This window comes from Toxotes jaculatrix, chromosome 6 (assembly GCF_017976425.1).
Source record: "Toxotes jaculatrix isolate fToxJac2 chromosome 6, fToxJac2.pri, whole genome shotgun sequence".
Lineage (NCBI taxonomy): Eukaryota > Metazoa > Chordata > Actinopteri > Toxotidae > Toxotes > Toxotes jaculatrix.
Window position 1 is genome coordinate 5,163,341 of NC_054399.1, and position 17,009 is coordinate 5,180,349.

At 44.6% G+C, this 17,009-nt stretch overlaps 2 protein-coding genes across 2 annotated transcripts; one reads left to right on the forward strand and one right to left on the reverse strand.

Moving 5' to 3' along the window:
• The first annotated feature begins 652 nt into the window (after window positions 1-652).
• On the forward strand, window positions 653-12,386 carry pfas (phosphoribosylformylglycinamidine synthase). Its single transcript, XM_041040059.1, has 28 exons — window positions 653-813; window positions 1,953-2,075; window positions 2,239-2,374; window positions 3,352-3,457; window positions 3,548-3,746; window positions 4,954-5,059; window positions 5,189-5,329; window positions 5,419-5,543; window positions 5,647-5,775; window positions 6,607-6,744; window positions 6,953-7,081; window positions 7,189-7,262; window positions 7,352-7,508; window positions 7,602-7,663; window positions 7,776-7,937; window positions 8,065-8,301; window positions 8,401-8,631; window positions 8,771-8,951; window positions 9,080-9,163; window positions 9,384-9,539; window positions 9,807-9,926; window positions 10,048-10,193; window positions 10,286-10,493; window positions 10,708-10,799; window positions 10,895-11,009; window positions 11,092-11,241; window positions 11,433-11,573; window positions 11,850-12,386. Exons 2-28 carry the CDS (start codon window positions 1,955-1,957, stop codon window positions 12,158-12,160), a joined length of 3,957 nt encoding a protein of 1,318 aa, XP_040895993.1. The 5' UTR covers window positions 653-813; window positions 1,953-1,954; the 3' UTR covers window positions 12,161-12,386.
• A 619-nt stretch (window positions 12,387-13,005) lies between these two features.
• si:dkey-183n20.15 (RING-HC_RNF170 domain-containing protein) lies at window positions 13,006-17,009 on the reverse strand. The gene is made up of 6 exons (XM_041040065.1): window positions 16,981-17,009; window positions 16,279-16,390; window positions 15,523-15,619; window positions 14,300-14,373; window positions 14,097-14,207; window positions 13,006-13,353 (listed from the first exon to the last, which is right to left on the reverse strand). Exons 1-6 carry the CDS (start codon window positions 17,007-17,009, stop codon window positions 13,006-13,008), a joined length of 771 nt encoding a protein of 256 aa, XP_040895999.1.

Sequence of the window (17,009 nt, forward strand, 5' to 3'; positions counted from 1 at the left end):
TCGTTCTGTTCTCTCAACACTTCCATCAAAGACGTGCTGTCTGCACATCCTGCAGATATTTTTCTAAGCTCCCTGAAATGATTAACACAAGTACCAGAGTAGGTGAAAATACAAGTAGACACATGTAAGAAAGCTATCTCATTAGCTTTTATTGCCTTTCATTTTTTTTTTAGATGTAACTATATCCAGCCAGTTCATAGAGGAAAAACACTGTTCATCTGGAGTCTGCCCTTGTTTAATGAATGTTAACTTTTCACATCAGCATCACCAGGGCTATATGCAGGATAATCCTAAAACTAAGGTCATTAGTCCAAGTCACCCAAACTCTCCAAACACTTAGATAGAGAAACTACACTACACACTGCCAGGAATAAAGTTCTGGTGGACAAAAACTAAACTGAACAGAACGTTGCCAAATTTAAATACTGGTTCTAAAAACACAGGAAGTGGCCTATAAAGTACCCAATATGGTTTAGGTTTTAATTACAGAGTATAAATTGAAATAAAACCCAATTTTATTAGTTAAATACAGTGTGTGGACACGAGCTCACAGGATGCGGTAACCATCCACATTCATCCAGTGGAAGTTCAATGGAAGAGAGCGGCAGTCGCGCATGCGCACACGGCAGAAGAGCTCACACACGTGGGCGTAGAGGTCCATCCATCCTGTCCTGTCAGTGTGCAGACCTCCACCAACCAAACCTCCTTCAGTCCATTCAAGAGGAGCAGAAGTTTCTCCGGGACTCCGGGAGCGAGCGGCAACTCAACTTTCAGTCCCAAGCGAAGAGTCAACCTCTGCTGAAGCTGCTTCCCGTAAGTTAGCTAACGTTGCTGAGTAGCCTTCTGCTAACTCAGGCACCTTTTTCAAACTTACCATGTAACTTAGCTTCTACGCAGCAGCTCGCGGGAACTAAACAGGTGAAAGTGCAGAACATTGTTGTAACACAATGTACAAGCAACAGGAAATTATTTTGCTGTTGTCTCATGTCAGCTGGTGGCACTTAGACGCCACATTGAGAAGCAGCCTCCTCACTATCTTTAGTTACTGCACAGAGTCTTTGGTACTCTTTGATCAGTCAGTGTGTGTGTGTGTGTGTGTGTGTGTGTGCTGCAGCAGTTAAGGACTAACAGAAAGCTCCTGACCGTGCAGTGTGTGACCTCCAGCATGCACACAATCAATGACCCAATTGTCAAGAGGCTGCCAGTGTGTGTGTTTGTGTCGGAGTGTGCAGTTTGAATGAGTTTTGGGAGAGACATGCATTTATTATTGTGCTGAATTGGACATACATCTACATCTGCTCTGTAAAAAAATCCAAACTGTACTTTGCAGTCGTTGTTTGCTGTACAGATACTGTAAAAAGTGCTTTTCTTGGACATGATCATCTGTAACTTGATGCAGTGATTACACTCTGGATATTTTTACATATTTCAAGTCAACAGATAAATTGCACGTAGGCAGGATTACCACCCACGTAGACCCCTTATTTTTTATCTTAAAGCATGTTTACAGATGAGCTGCACTTCACATCTATACATCAGTTGGTAGTTTAACGTAATCTTTATGGTCTGAACACACCGAGGCCTCACACAGAGGTCACGGAGACTCTTGTGTGTTCATGTTTGTGGTAAAGGCTCCAGCCTTTGCGCAGTCTCATTAGTCGCCTGCCATCTGATTATTGGTTTGTCTTGACCTGTTTTGATGTGAGGACAAAGGTCAGCCTCTGTGACAAAACGCAAGAGTCCTTACTTATAATTGATCATCTGTATTGACCGTTGACCTCTGGTTTAGTGATCCATTACTTTAGAATATGCACTTTGTAAGACGGAGTCGATCATTTTCATCAACAAATGGTGCCTGCAATCCATCGTCTGTGACGTTTTGTGATTGAGTTTATTAATGAAGGTCCCTCGGTTTTTACAGTGAATTTATTTTTCTGCCTCTCTCCCGTCAGTCATGGCTGTGGTGCGGTTCTACAGTAATGAAGCTGTGAATGGGCGGGCCTTACAGCGGGCAGCCAAGCTCTACCCCCAGCTGTCAATCACCACTGAGCTGTGCTACAATGTGGAGCTGACAGGTGAGTGTGTGTAACAGCTCATAATTTAAGGCGGTGGACGGCAAAGCAATGCGAGACACATACATTAATGCCATACATTGTGCCTTGAGGTTTCCTCTTTCTATTTATCCCTTTACCATGTTTTCCACCTCTGCAAAATCTGTCTTCTGGCTCTCTGCTGCAGGTTGTGAGAGTCTGAGTACAGAGCAGAAGGAGGTTCTCCTCTGGTTGCTTTGCCCCCCACTGCAGGCAGAGCCGCTGTCTGAGAAACCAAACCTCACAGAGGGAAGTGGGGAGAAACTGGTGGAGATCGGACCCAGGTACAGCTAAACCCTGTATTACATGCTGTGGCTCTGCTTTTGCCTTACAGAGAGGAATGGCTCAGTTTTCATCATGAGATCTTAATATAAAGCTCTGCTTTTCACTTGGATATTAGCACAGGGTTGTCTGCTGTTAATTGGCTCAGAGCACAGGAGCAAGCTGGGCATGAATTTTATCATGAAGGTGCCATGAGATTTATAAAGGGAGTCTGTATCAGATCAACTGGGCAAATCTGAAGCCCCACTAGTGACCACTAGAGGCTGCAAGGTCTATCACAATCCTTAAGAATTTTCTGTCCATAGAGCCTTATTATTAGATGGACTAGAGTTGTTAAGTTTGGCAAGAGAGTGTTGCTGGAGGAAAAGCTCATAAAGTGTCCCAAATGCTGTATGTCTGTCCCCTGAGGATCCTGAATGTTCTCCATAAATATCATAATCATCTGGTCATTACTTTAGTATTCCTTCTCTGTAAGTGTCAATAGAGCAGAGGTCAGAAAATATTAATATTCATCCTGAGCTTGTCGTGAATATTCATGCTAAATGCCATAGAGGTGCGACACCCTCAGACTCTGAAAAGAGAAAACATATCGGATATGAATCTGATTAATTTATTCAGTCGCCACCAGCAGAGTAAAATAAAAATTTACAGCTAAACAGAATCCACTCTGCAAAATGTCCAAACTGGCAAATTGCATAGAAGGATTAGTATGCTTAGAGAATCTACTATAATAGAAAAGAGAAAGATCAAAATCACCTTTTTTCCTGTGAAGTTAGAAAATGTTCACTGTGTCCACTGAAAGATTTTAATCCGTCAGACAGTCTGTGGACAAACATGATTTGCATTTTGACGGTACGGTTGTTGTTTTCTTTTCTTTTTTTTTGTTTTGTTTGTTTTTTGAACCAGTGACAATGGAGCCAAAGAAGGCCAAAGAAAGTGAAACAGTTTTTATTGATATCGTCACTGTTTTGCCCTTCAGGTTGAATTTCTCCACTGCCTGGTCCACTAACGCTGTGTCCATCTGCCAAAGTGCCGGCCTCACCAATGTCACACGGGTCGAGCTGTCTCGCAGGTTTCTAATCAAGGTTTGAAGACGCACTCACACAATGATTTTGTAGAGTGCTGGTTCAGGATTGTTTTGTCTCTTCATGTCCCTGCTTCTCTTTCCTCTCCAGTCCACCAAGGGAGAGAGTGTGACCAAGCTCAATGGAGATCTAAAGAAGCTCATTGAGTGTCTGTACGACAGTATGACAGAGTGTATCTACCAGCATCCCATTGCCTCCTTTGCCGTGGAGACCAAACCACAGCCGGTGTTTGAAGTGGACATCCTGGGGAAGGGTCGTGCGGCTTTGGAGAAGGCAAACGAGGATCTGGGTGAGACTCAGTTCACAGCCTCCAGTTTAGAGCAGATTCTCTTTGCACTGTTCAGGCTCAGCCTCTCTCTCTAGTTACCTTTCTCTTTCTTTATGTCTCTTTTCAGTCTTGCAGCTGTCTGTGAGTACACTGTGTGTGTGCTGCTGGAGGTAGTAATGTCACATGATGCATGACATTATTACTTAGCTGATTAAAGTCACAAGACAGAGATGATGCTGCTCATTATCTTACACGTGCATGTGTGTGTTTACTGTGTGTGTGTGTGTCTGATGTGCAGTGAAAGCAAATGAAACCCCCCAAAAAGATACAGGCTTCATCTGTTTAAAGAAGAGTCAGGTATTGAATAAGTTAATCTAACTGTTTATTTGAGGGCTTTTAAATTTTGAATAATATAACTGACTTTTGGTTGCAGCAATAAAACTATACACTCAGAAATGAGCTATTTTACTTTCTATTACCCCAGTGCACAAAAACTGTAATATATTTCATTTTTAAGCTATTAAATAGTGGTTATTCACAAACTGCTCCCCTGTTTTTATGAACAGGTTTCAGACTGACACTGCCCACTACGACAGAACGTGGTGTGCGTGCTTATGTTCGTGCTCTGCTTATTCACTTCTGCCCGGCTTCATTAATATTCACAAGCTGCTCAAATAGATGAGAATAATTTCAGCACATACTTTGCAGGTTCACCCATGCTCAACTGGTGAATTGAGGAGATAATTAAAGTGGCCAATGTGAGATTTACTGACGCTATAGCTGCTTCATTTCCCCTAGGGATTGATTTCACTTTTACTATTTTGCTTCCCCTGTTGAGTTAAACATTGTGTTTAATAGAAGGGACACAAATTGCTATGAGGAACATGACATTGTTTTAAAGCAGCTCATACTTTGAATAATAATAATAATAGTCCTATCGTAATACCAGTCTATGTGACTTAGAATTTAATTTAATTATACGTAAACCAAAACTGTGAAGTAGTTTTTGGGTTTCTTTTCTCTTGACGCGTGCAGAGGATATAAATAACTGTTTGGAAGTGATCTCACTGTGTCTGTGTGTTTGTGTGTTGATTGATTCATTTTGCATCTTGATTAGTGTTGAGTTCTGTGTGGGTTGATGTCTGCACTGCTTCTGTAATAAAAAAAATTCTACACCTATGTTTTTCTGGCGATTCCAAACCTCATGTGTGTGCTGTGCTTAACGCAGGTCTCGCCTTTGACTCCTGGGATCTGGACTACTACACCTCAATGTTCCAGAGGATTAAAAGGAACCCCACCAGCGTGGAGTGTTTTGACCTGGCCCAGTCCAACAGGTGGGGTTTGTCTGTACCCAGCAGATTAGCGGGATAGCTTTGTGTTGCATGCGTGTTGCTCGGCTCTGTAGTTTTGGTGTCCCGGGTGTTTTTGTTCTCTAATGCTTTCTTTGCACTGTGGTGTCTCAGCGAGCACAGTCGTCACTGGTTCTTCCGTGGGCGGATGGTGATTGACGGGCAGGAACAGAAGGAGACTCTTTTCAGCCTCATAATGGACACCCAGCGGCACAGCAACCAGAACAACGTCATCAAGTTCTGCGACAACAGCAGGTAGGAGTGGAATCAACGCAGCAACCACAGATGCTGTATGTGTGAGTGTGTGTGCGCATTTAACACTGACTCTGTGTGTGTGTGTCTAGTGGTATCAAAGGCATGGAGCTGGACTGTGTTTACCCAAAAGATCCATCCCAAGCCAGCCCGTATGAGACACGGCACTCACTACGACATGTCATCTTCACTGCAGAGACGCACAACTTCCCGACAGGTCTGGACACTCAACGTGTTGCTTACTTGCAACATAGGTGTCCTTTTTTTTTCCTCACATGTTGTTTTACATATAATAATTTTCCATCTCACCTGGTGTCCAGGTGTAGCTCCATTCAGTGGTGCCACCACAGGGACAGGAGGTCGCATCAGAGATGTCCAGAGTGCTGGACGAGGAGGTCACGTCATCGCTGGCACTGCAGGATACTGCTTTGGAAATCTGCATATCCCAGGTCAGACTTGGTGTGACTGTAAAACAGGCTGCTTCACTCACCTCACTGCTTCACTCAAATACAACTTAAAAAGTGTTTCACACAGCAAATTAAAATTATAATATGATTATGGAAAACAGATCAAATCAATTGAGCAAACTGGAGCATGACTTAAAAGACATAAACATGTAAAAAACATAAATTCAAATAAAATTAAAAGGTTCCTGAAACTAAAATCAGCATGGGCTTTCAAAGGTATGTTTTAAAAGATTTTACTTACTCTGTAAACCTGATTTCCTGGGGCTGGTTGCTCCAGCGCCTCAGGGCCCAGCAGGCAAATACTCTGTCGCCCCTAGTTTTCAGACAGGCCTATGAAACAGATAAAAGACCTCAAACCACATACAGGCACATTTAGTGATCAAAGGTCAGAAATACAGCAATGAGAGAGGCCGTGAAGATCCATAAAAGCAATCAATAAGATCTTAAAGCAATTCTAATACATATTAGGAGCCACTGTTAGGAGGCTTAAACAGGAACTCCTCTGGGTACTGGTTAAAAGCCTGGGAAATCAGTTCAGTGCTGTCTGAGTAAGAGTTTGGTGTGGCCGAGTGAAAAACCTGTTGAAATAATCAAGGCGTCAGAAATAAACAATGAATAAGTTACGATGAAAAGAGTCGCCATGTCTACAAATGATTTGCCCCATGAGAAGCATGTACGGGAAAAATAAAATCGTTCCCAAGACTGAACCCTGAGCCACACCATATACGAGAATATGACGTGAGACAGTCAAAAATAGAGACACTGAAAGTTAACTTAGGCAGTGCTTCATAGAAATCGTTCTTATCTCAACAGGTTACGTTCTCCCCTGGGAATCTGAAGGAGAGGGCTGGGAGTATCCCTCCAGCTTCGCCCCTCCGCTGCAGGTGGCCATCGAGGCCAGTGACGGAGCGTCAGACTACGGCAACAAGTTTGGAGAACCTGTCCTGTCAGGTAGGAAAACCTACACCGAAGTTTTTCTAGATTACTTTCAACAGCTAGTTCTTCATCTGAATTAGAACATGTGACATAACAGAACTCATAGACACACATAAAAAAAGGGATACAAATGTAATATCATGTTCATTACTTCAGAAATTAGTTTTCTGAAGTAAACACAGTCAAGGTATGTTAAGATGTTTTTCCTCTTTCCCGCCTCTAGGTTTTGCTCGCTCCTTTGGCATGCGGCTGGCTAACGGCGAGCGGCGCGAGTGGATTAAACCAATCATGTTCAGCGGGGGCCTCGGTTCTATTGAAGATGCACATGTGAAGAAAGAAGAGGCGGAGACTGGTAACGTTTTAACTCAGTGTGTGAAATGAGTTTAATCAATGCAGAGGCTATATTTACACATATCGATCAGTGACTCATAATTTCCCTCTGCTGTTCTTGTCGATCAGGAATGGAAGTGGTGAAGATCGGGGGGCCGGTGTACAGGATCGGCGTGGGAGGAGGAGCGGCCTCGTCTGTACAAGTAGGGGCATTGCATTAAATCACGCTGAGCCTATCGGAGGCCCCCCGGTGCAGACGTTTCAGTACATTTATATATATTATGGCTTGTAGGTCCAGGGGGACAACTCCAGTGACAGGGATCTGGGTGCAGTGCAGAGGGGAGATGCTGAGATGGAGCAGAAGATGAATCGTGCTCTCAGGGCATGTCTGGAAAGAAGCAGTGGAAATCCAGTCTGCAGTATACATGATCAAGGGGCAGGAGGAAACGGTTCGAAACATGAGGCTTTTTGTTGTTTCACACTTTTTATATAAAGCTTAGGAAAAAAGACAAAAGTTAATTGAGACGTATTCTCATTTTTAGGTAATGTGCTCAAGGAGCTCAGCGAGCCGGTCGGAGCTGTCATCTACTGCAGCAGGTTCAAGGTAATCTGTGCACGAGCTACAAACAGTAAGATACACAAACACACATTCTTCTGTTTCTTGTTTCTTATTTCACTTGTGTCTTTGTCCCCTGCACTCTCTGTCTGCGGTGCAGAAAGGTGACCCCACACTGAGTGTGTTGGAGCTGTGGGGAGCAGAGTATCAGGAGAGCAATGCCCTGCTGCTCCGCCCATCAGACAGGTCTTTCGTGGAGAGGGTGTGTCAGAGGGAGAAGTGTCCCGTTGACTTTGTGGGAAACATCACCGGAGATGGCAAGGCACGTCTCCTGCGCATCCAGTGCTCTCATCAATCTGCCTTAGCGATCAGTGATCACTAGTTAGGTCATATGGCTGGAAAACAGATCAGCATCATTTTTGTTTATTTCTGTCTGATCTCTCCCACAGATTGTGCTGGTGGATGATGAGGGAGGCAGTGGGGATCAGGCAGACAGAGGACGCTGTCCTGTTGACTTGCAACTGGAGTGGGTTCTGGGAAAGATGCCTCAGAAGGAGTTTAAGATGGAGCGTGTGACCCCGACCCACCAGCTGCTGGCTCTTCCTGCCGGGCTGACGGTCAAAGATGCTCTGGACAGAGTGTTACGTTTGCCTGCTGTGGCATCCAAACGCTACCTGACCAATAAGGTGTGTGTTAAATCCTTGTCTTACACTGTCTGTCTTATTTAGAAGTAAATTTGTGCAGACAGCATGTGTCTCTATGTCTTCACTCTCACCGTCTCTCAGGTGGACCGGTCGGTGACTGGGTTGGTTGCCCAGCAACAGTGCGTCGGCCCTCTTCACACCCCACTGGCCGATGTGGCCGTCGTTGCTCTGTCACCGTTCAGCCTGGGGGGAGCGGCGACGGCCATCGGGGAGCAGCCAATTAAAGGGCTGGTCTGTCCTTCGGCGGGGGCACGTATGGCTGTGGGAGAGGCTCTGACCAATCTGGTGTTTGCCAGAGTCACAGCGCTGAAGGTGAGCAGATAATGGAGAGCATGAGGAAATTCAAGGAAAGTGCTTCAGCCAAAACCCAAACCGGGGGAAATTTATCAAGTGACGTCTGCAAAATAATGAGCGCAAAATCAAAATACAGTACCTGGACATGTGTTTTCAGGATGTGAAGTGTAGTGGCAACTGGATGTGGGCTGCCAAGCTGCCTGGTGAAGGAGCCTGTCTGTGGGAGGCCTGCAAAGCCATGTGCGAGGTCATGGGTCAGCTGGGAGTGGCCATCGACGGGGGCAAGGACTCCCTGAGTATGGCCGCTAGAGTCGGGAAAGAGACCGTCAAAGCTCCAGGTACCCTCTCTCTCTCTCTCTCTCTCTCTCTCTCTCTCTCTCTCTCTCTCTCTCTCTCTCTCTCTCTCTCTGTCTGTGTGTGTGTGTGTTTTTAATGAAACTCAGCTTTCATTCTGCTTCTGTTTCAGGTGCTCTGGTTATCTCGGCATATGCTGTTTGTCCTGACATCACAGCCACTGTGACACCTGATCTTGAGGATCCAGATGGCAAAGGTATGACGCACTCAGACAGACAAACACACACACACACACACACACACACACTCAAAATCAATAAAAAAAAGCATGTGTCTGGTTGCCATAGTTTTTGCTTTTTTTTTTTTTTAATCCACATCTCATTCTGACTACACACATCTTTCTCTCTAACTAACACACTCCTCATACTCAGTAACTGACAGCCTGCCTCTGACCTTTTGTACCCTTTCGTCTGCAGGCGTGTTGTTGTGGGTTCCTCTCAGTCCAGGCCATCATCGTCTGGGAGGCTCTGCCCTGGCTCAGTGCTACAGCCAGCTGGGAGATTGCTCTCCTGACCTGGATCAGCCAGAACTATTGACTGCCTGCTTTAGCACCACTCAGACACTCATACACGGTCAGTTTGCTTGCAGGCAAAGCACCACCTGCCACAGAAGGGAAAAAAGTTTAGCTGTGTGTTCTGTGATTCAGTCTGTGAGAGAACTTTAGCTTTATCTTCATACTCTGCTCACAGGGCCACAGTTTAGTGCTGTATTGACACAGCCACCTAGTGGTTCTGCTGTGTATTTTCTGCCTTTTTAAAGGTGTTGTGTGTTTACTCCATAAGTCAGTATGATTTAGAAGTGAAGGGAATTATTAGAGAATTATTTCTCTTTATTTTCAGATCGTCTGCTGAGCGCAGGACACGACATCAGTGATGGAGGCCTCATCTCCTGCTTGCTGGAGATGGCGTTTGCAGGAAACCGTGGAATCGATGTTGAGTTGTCATCACAAGGAGCTGGAGGTTAGTCAGCTGACATGCGATTTTATTCTCCTGTAAACTGCACAAATTAGCATAAACACTCTAAGCGTGACAACACAATGTTAACAAGGCTTTTTGTTTTGCTGCTTCTTTGTCTGCACAGTCATGGAGCTGCTCTTCAGCGAGGAGTTGGGTTTGGTTCTGGAGGTTTCTCAGTCTGATGCAGAAAAAGTGTGTCAAAGGTTCAGCGGCGCAGGCGTACAGTGCCACCGTATCGGCAGAACCTGCGGCTTCGGGCCAGAGGCTATGGTGAGACACCGCCCTCAACATGTAACTCAAACCTTTTCATATCATTCGTCAGTGATGATCATTGTTTTCTTTTTCTCTCACTCTACTTCCAGGTCAGTGTTCGTGTGGACGGACAGGAGGTGCTGAGAGAGCCGCTGCCTAACCTCAGAGCATTGTGGGAGGACACCAGTTTCCAGCTGGAGCGCCTTCAGGCCAATGAGCTCTGCGTTAAACAGGAAGAGGAAGGGCTGGCCAAGAGGACACAGCCGTACTTTAAACTGACCTTCGACCCCTCTGAAACACCCAGCATCAGCCAGCTCGGTAAGACCAAGACCGCTGTTGTCATCATCTGTTCATCTGCCACATGAAGAATAAAGTCTGACCTAAAGTTATTCCCAATAAAATAAATACAGATAAAATGTTTTAACATTTACAATATGAAAGTCATAGAATTTGAGTAACTTTAAGTAGCAAATGTTTATGATTATTGGGTGTTAAAATTGTCATTGACTCACTGATGTGTTGTGTCTTTCAGCTGCAGGGCAGCCTCGTGTAGCAGTGGTCAGAGAGGAGGGCAGTAACGGAGACCGAGAGATGTCTGTGTCTCTGTATATGTCCGGCTTTGAGGTAGGTATAAGGTATAATACCCTTTATCTATTGTGCATGTCTTTACCAAAGCTGCACAGCTGATGTGCATGACCCTTGTCTGTATTTGTGTGTAGGTGTGGGATGTCACCATGCAGGACCTGTGCTCTGGCTCACTGACCCTGGAGCGCTTCAAAGCAGTCGTGTTTGTGGGTGGATTCAGCTACGCAGACGTCCTGGGATCCGCTAAAGGTAAATAAACACTCACATAAACTCCCGGACCACTGTGCGACACACATTCGTCTTGTGTAACATCACTCTCCTTTCACGGAAGGTTGGGCTGCTACCGTTGCATATAATCCCAAGGCCAAGGCTGAATTTGATCGCTTCCGGCAGCGGGACGACACGCTGAGCCTGGGTGTGTGCAATGGCTGCCAGCTGCTCGCCCTGCTGGGCTGGGTGGGAGAAGGCAAGGATGGAGCAGGTAGGAGAAGGCAGGAAAAACACTGAAAATGGTGTTTACAATAGTAACAATGATGATAACAATGGGTAAAATAATACTGTAGTAGTGAATTGAGACGATGTAACAGCTATAAGTGAGGAAATGGCCGTAGTCATCTCAGAGGAGAGATTTTGCTTTAAACAGTTTTTTATTTTTTTCCAATTTTACTCCAGAGTCTGAAGTGGTGTTGACCCATAACAAGTCTGGCAGGTTTGAGTCACGGTTCGTCAGCGTTGGGATCCAGGCGTCCCCGTCCATCTGGCTCAAAGGCATGGAGGGTTCAGCTCTGGGAGTCTGGGTTGCACATGGAGAAGGTACAGTCAGGATCTGTCGGTTCAGTAGTGGTAGTCCTTAACTGGTCGTAAATATCTGAAAAATTGGTGCTTGCAGCCCTCTGGCCCCACCTAAGTGGCTGTCGATTGCAGCATTGGATCATAATTGAGCACGAAAAGGTTAAAAAAAAGTGAAAGTTTCACGCTTGCGTAACAGCAGCTCGTTCTGCTGACTCACATGTCACAGGTCAGTGTGTTCTGTAATCGGCAGCTGTGTTTAACATTGATTTTTCCCTCCAACCTCTTTCCTTCCCGCAGGTCTGATGCAATTCCGTAGCTCCCAGGCTCGGGACCAGATTATTTCTGGTGGGCTCGCCCCACTGCGTTACCTTGACGACCAGGGTCGACCTACTGAAGAGTACCCTCTGAACCCTAACGGCTCTCCGCAGGGTATCGCTGGGCTCTGCTCCAGGGACGGCAGACACCTGGCCATGATGCCCCACCCGGAGCGCTGCACCCTGGGCTGGCAGTGGCCCTGGGCCCCGAGGGACCTCAGACCCTCTCTCACACCTTCACCCTGGCTACGCATGTTTAGGAACGCGGCTGCCTGGTGCAGCAACGTACAGTGAGAATGTTCTTTAAACGTGGTGTTATGGTGCTATCTTTGTTGGGTTGTGTGAACTGGAACTTTAAGACCTCTTCCCTCACTCAGTGGTTCTCTTCACCTTTTTACTTACTCTTGTATTTGCTCTGTTTGCATTATTACCATTCCCTGCTGTAATACTTTATAACTGTTATGTACCAGTCAGTGATGCTCTGCTGAAAACTTTAGAAACTGAACTTGCTAATAAATAAATTAATAAAAACAGAAGGTGTAGCATATGCAGTGTGTCATAAGATTAAGAAAAGCCACATAAGATAATAAATATTCTTTATTTTACACATATTTACATAGATGTCAGTACTGACATGACAACTTTTCCTGAGCTTGCTGAAACACGGCAAAGAGGAGTAAAATAAACACTTTGGTTGATTTGGTTTTGGGGGTGAGATGCTAAAAAATACAGCTTATTAAAATATAAATTGTGAATTTACTATTTTAATTGACAAGTCAATGGACACTAAGGACTTTGCCTATTTAATATGGATTTACCAGCCAAACACTTCAGGCCTCAGGAACTAAAAGAAGGATTTGTAACCAAATCTGAAACACCATACTGGCATAACACTGTATTTTAAATATCACTCTTGCATAGGCTCTGTAAACACTTGACAAACAGGCCTGGTGTCTGTATCCACAGTCTGAAAGGCAGAGACACTGTTTGACATCTCCGCTGTTACATGCTGTGCTGTTGTCAATATTCTTACAACCACTAATCCAACAAGCTACAGGCAGAAGGAAGAAATCCAATAAAAGTCCATGTCAAACAGTTCAGTCAAACAGTTCGAACTGGTGCTCTAAATCAGCGTCTGTCTACAGTGAAGTCCCCATTACTCCTCGTGAGGTTGTAGCATTGGCAGAATGTCCTCCGGTCTCCGGCACCATTTGCTGGTTGATGTTGATAACGCAGATAAGGAGCAGGATCACCACCACCAGGTCATCCAGGACGCCCAGCAGTCCCCATAGGGAGGGGTCTGTCTCCATGGGGCTTGCTGATGAAGAAGAGAGTGGGTCCAGAGGAGGGGAGGAGATGGACACCACGGTCCCCACGCAGCACAGGGCCACTCTGAATAAAAACAGCCAGACAAGACCTCCCATGGTGCCAAGGCCACGGGCCAGTAACTGCAGGAGAAGGGGTGCGTCACAGAGGTAGTCTGTTACCTGTCAGTGGCCAGGAGAGGAGGACACGTCAGAGAGGAAAACATACTAAAGGCTCCTAGATATGAACATGCACATATTTAAATGTAATGCGACTGTAATTGATAACATTAAAAGTGAAGTAGGGAGAATTCAATTTTTGTGGATACAGCACATACATTTTTATGTAATGATAGTTTTACGTTCTAAAAGTGTGAGGAAAGTTTAAACTCAAAATTCAGCTGCCATACTTTGAAGGCCAGTGCACTTTAACACCACCTTTTACACCTTTCACAGCCCCACCACATCTAAAATGTGTTTACGTGAAAAAGATCCATGTGGGAAATCAGCTGTTTGTTTCAAAGGAAAGAAAATACTCGTCCAAAGTTGGGCAGCTAGATGTGTCAGCACTACATGTGTTAAGCAGATACTTCTATTGTCTGGAACTGGTGGTTGTATAAGACAGTGAATCCTTGAGGTTGCATAAGAGGTATTCCTGTTACCAAACATATTGTAATGGGAAATAGTGGAGGAGTTCTCATCTTTCCTAGGATCTAATCTGATCTCACACTCAAGGCTGTAAAAGAAAGGTACACACAGCTGATACCTATACACACCCTGACAGCTGAAGGGTGGAGAATAAGGAAAATTACTGCAGAAAGACTAGTTTCCAGGAAGAGACTATTTTCGATTAAGACAAAGCAAGAGCTGTTTGAAGGACGTGGGTGTCCTTGATGTTATGTCTAAAGGTTAGATGGAGTACAGACCCGTCGTGGGGCTCCAGAGTAACGCTTGTTGTAATCTGTGATTTCCCCAAGAACTTCCTTCGACTGTCGGTCTGATCGGCTCTCGTTGAATAGATGGCACAGCACGCTGACCTGGAAAGTCACAAACATTTTTAACTCCATGATTCACGCTCATCCTGAGCCGCACTGTTCAGACTGTTTATGTTGGTTTCTGAATACTGTACCTTCTGTCTACAGAGAGGGCAGCTGATTGCGTCCAACCACGACCCATGTCTCCAGTAGGCGATCAAACAGGGAGCTGCAGAATCAAACACGTGAATCAGCGCCTTCTAATGAGAATTTAACAATTTACACGATGATGCTCGTGTAATGCTTCTGTCAAATATTTACACTGTAGCTAAATTGCAATAAAATCCAGTAGTATGACAATAATGCAGCGAAGGTGCAGTATTTCATCACTGTTACAGATAACAGGCGAAGGTATTTGGGTGATCAAGGGTTGAAGGACAAGTTAAAACACAGTGAAGTGGGTCAGGCGCACCGGTAACTGTGCTAAACGTCTACAGTGTGTTAGGTGAAAATAATTGATCACCCTTGTCTTAATCAATCAAATTTTATGGCCGTTTTGTTTCTCCATCACAACATTTATCAGACTAAAGCTTGGCTGAATTTTGCTCATCAGAGTCTTGTGAAAATATTTTGGACGCGTGTCCTCTTTCACAAACAGGAAAGACGTGACTCTTCTGTTGTGCTGAGCTGCCTCACCTATTGTTTGACCTGCCTCATCTAATTGTGCCACTTCTTGGAAGAGGTACGCCTCTGACTCACGCTATCATGTGTATGTGCCACTACAAGGTCTACTGAGCTGAGAGTGGTGCAAGGTTAATCAAACTTTTTGGACTAGGGTGATGACTCAGTCAAGGTTGTGATCACATATTAGCCAATCTAGTAATCTAACACTTGGCTTTATTGAATATGGTGGCTGAGCAGCAACGCCGGACTATGCCAAAAGTTTTATCAGCCTCTATGCAATATGATGAAACAACACAATTAGATCTACTTCAGTAAATTTGAACTTGAAGTTTTGAGCTGTACGTAGGGTCCACGTCTGACTGTAACGTATGTGAACAGCTAACTGAGAGTTGGGCAGAGGCAGAGCTGGGAAACCATGGCAACAGCTAAATACTGAAAGCTGAACAGACGGGCCTCAGGGCTCGAGGCATACAGCTGCAGCGCACTGACGCTACACTGATCGGAAAATGAAAGGCAACGAACAAAGACCCAGACACATGATGTAACAGGTGTGCGAGATGAATGAAAAATGAATGAATCCCATCACATACAGTAGATGATGGAGTGAGCATGAATAAAAGAACAAACCAGATCTGCTGTGATACAAAATCCGGCCAGTGTGCATGCGTGTGTGTGTGTGTGTGTAATCTCGTACCACAGAACAAATGGCCACAGTTGGTCTGGACTGGGAAGCTGGCAGGCTGCAGGCAGACCGGGCAGTGCAAGTCTCGATGGCATAAATCTGCAGATTCCTGGAGAGATGAGAAGAAAGACGAAAGTTAAGATATCAGAGGTGAAGTACAGGAAGAAGGAAATGAATAAAGGAGGAAGAAGACAGAAGAAAGCTGGCATATCTAATAAAAAATTTAAGGCCAAATATATAGTATTCAGGCTTCTGTGTGCTATCTGATCTCCTAAAAGCTTTAAGGTCTCGATGATCCCTAAAAACACACAGTACAATGGACACACAACATGTCTTTTTGATGAGGTCGAGGTCTATGGAAACAGCAAGACTATAATTCAATTTTCAATTCATTTCAATTCAGTTTTATTTTTATAGCACCTTCCACAATCTAAATTGTCTCAAAGCTCTTCACAGAGACCCAGACCCTGACCCCAGAGCAAGCACTTAAAGCGACAGTGGCAAGAAAAAAACTCCCTTTTAACAGGAAGGAACCTTGAGCAGAATCATTTGTTTGGCAGCAACTCTCTAAACCAGACTGTGACCGTAATAAAAGCAATAATAATAATCATAACAAAGGAGTGCCTCGCAGTAATAATATTGTTTACTGTCTGTGCATTTGTCCTGTCCTGACAACAGAAAAAACTACAGTTTGATTTTTTTTTCTTTTTCCAGATCAGTGTAATCTCTTCATGCTATAGAGTGTGTGTGAGTAAGTGACTCGCTCACCTTGTGGCAGCTCGTATACGTTGATGTTGACTGCTCTGGTGCACAAACCGAAGATCCGGAGTACCCAAGGTGACCCTGGCCCAGAGGACCCTCAGAGGAGAGATGGTCCAGTCTGCAACGTGACACGACACGGTGACATTGATAAACACACCTTAAACACTGCATATCTGCTAGCAAGAAGATACTGACACAAAACTAATGATTTGTCAGATAAGGTTGACTGTACTCAGCTGTTTTCTGTGTGTGGGCTACGGATGCTGATGCTCGGAGCACAGCACCCACCAGGACTGCTGTTTGTCCAAATGATTTTATAGCTTAACTTCCAAGATTGAGCTTTTAAATGGAAAGTTACAACTACTGCGAGGAATCATTTAAACATTCTAATGAAATCAGTCTGTGATTCTTTAGCAGCTCCTTTGTGTTTCATGGTTTGCTCTGGTATTAAATGTGTTAAACATAGTTATTTAAAACACTGGAACACGATAAATTACACAGTTTCATCTACAATGATTTAGCTTCTAAGATGAAGCATTTTTAACAGGTCAGGTGAAGCAGCTCTGGGTTCATAGGATCAAAAACACTAATTTCACTTTATCTCCAACCTTAAATGATCGTTTAAGCACAGTTATGGTACACAACCCTGCTGTTCCAAGAAAAAAATCCCCACACAAAACTGCCCAAACGTAATAAAATGAGACTCACCTGGACTGAGATTTGTTGTACGGGTGCAT

Bases quoted from the DNA above. Each gene is read 5' to 3' on its own strand.
- pfas (XM_041040059.1), top strand. From the start codon at position 1,955: ATGGCTGTGGTGCGGTTCTACAGTAATGAAGCTGTGAATGGGCGGGCC. The intron at 7,664-7,775 runs GTAATCTGTGCA...TCTGCGGTGCAG, and splicing joins TCTACTGCAGCAGGTTCAAG to AAAGGTGACCCCACACTGAG. The intron at 8,302-8,400 runs GTGTGTGTTAAA...ACCGTCTCTCAG, and splicing joins AACGCTACCTGACCAATAAG to GTGGACCGGTCGGTGACTGG.
- si:dkey-183n20.15 (XM_041040065.1), bottom strand. From the start codon at position 17,009: ATGCACCCGTACAACAAATCTCAGTCCAG. The intron at 15,620-16,278 runs GTGAGCGAGTCA...TCATCTCTCCAG, and splicing joins CGTATACGAGCTGCCACAAG to GAATCTGCAGATTTATGCCA. The intron at 13,354-14,096 runs GTCTGTACTCCA...GGCCACTGACAG, and splicing joins ACTCTGGAGCCCCACGACGG to GTAACAGACTACCTCTGTGA.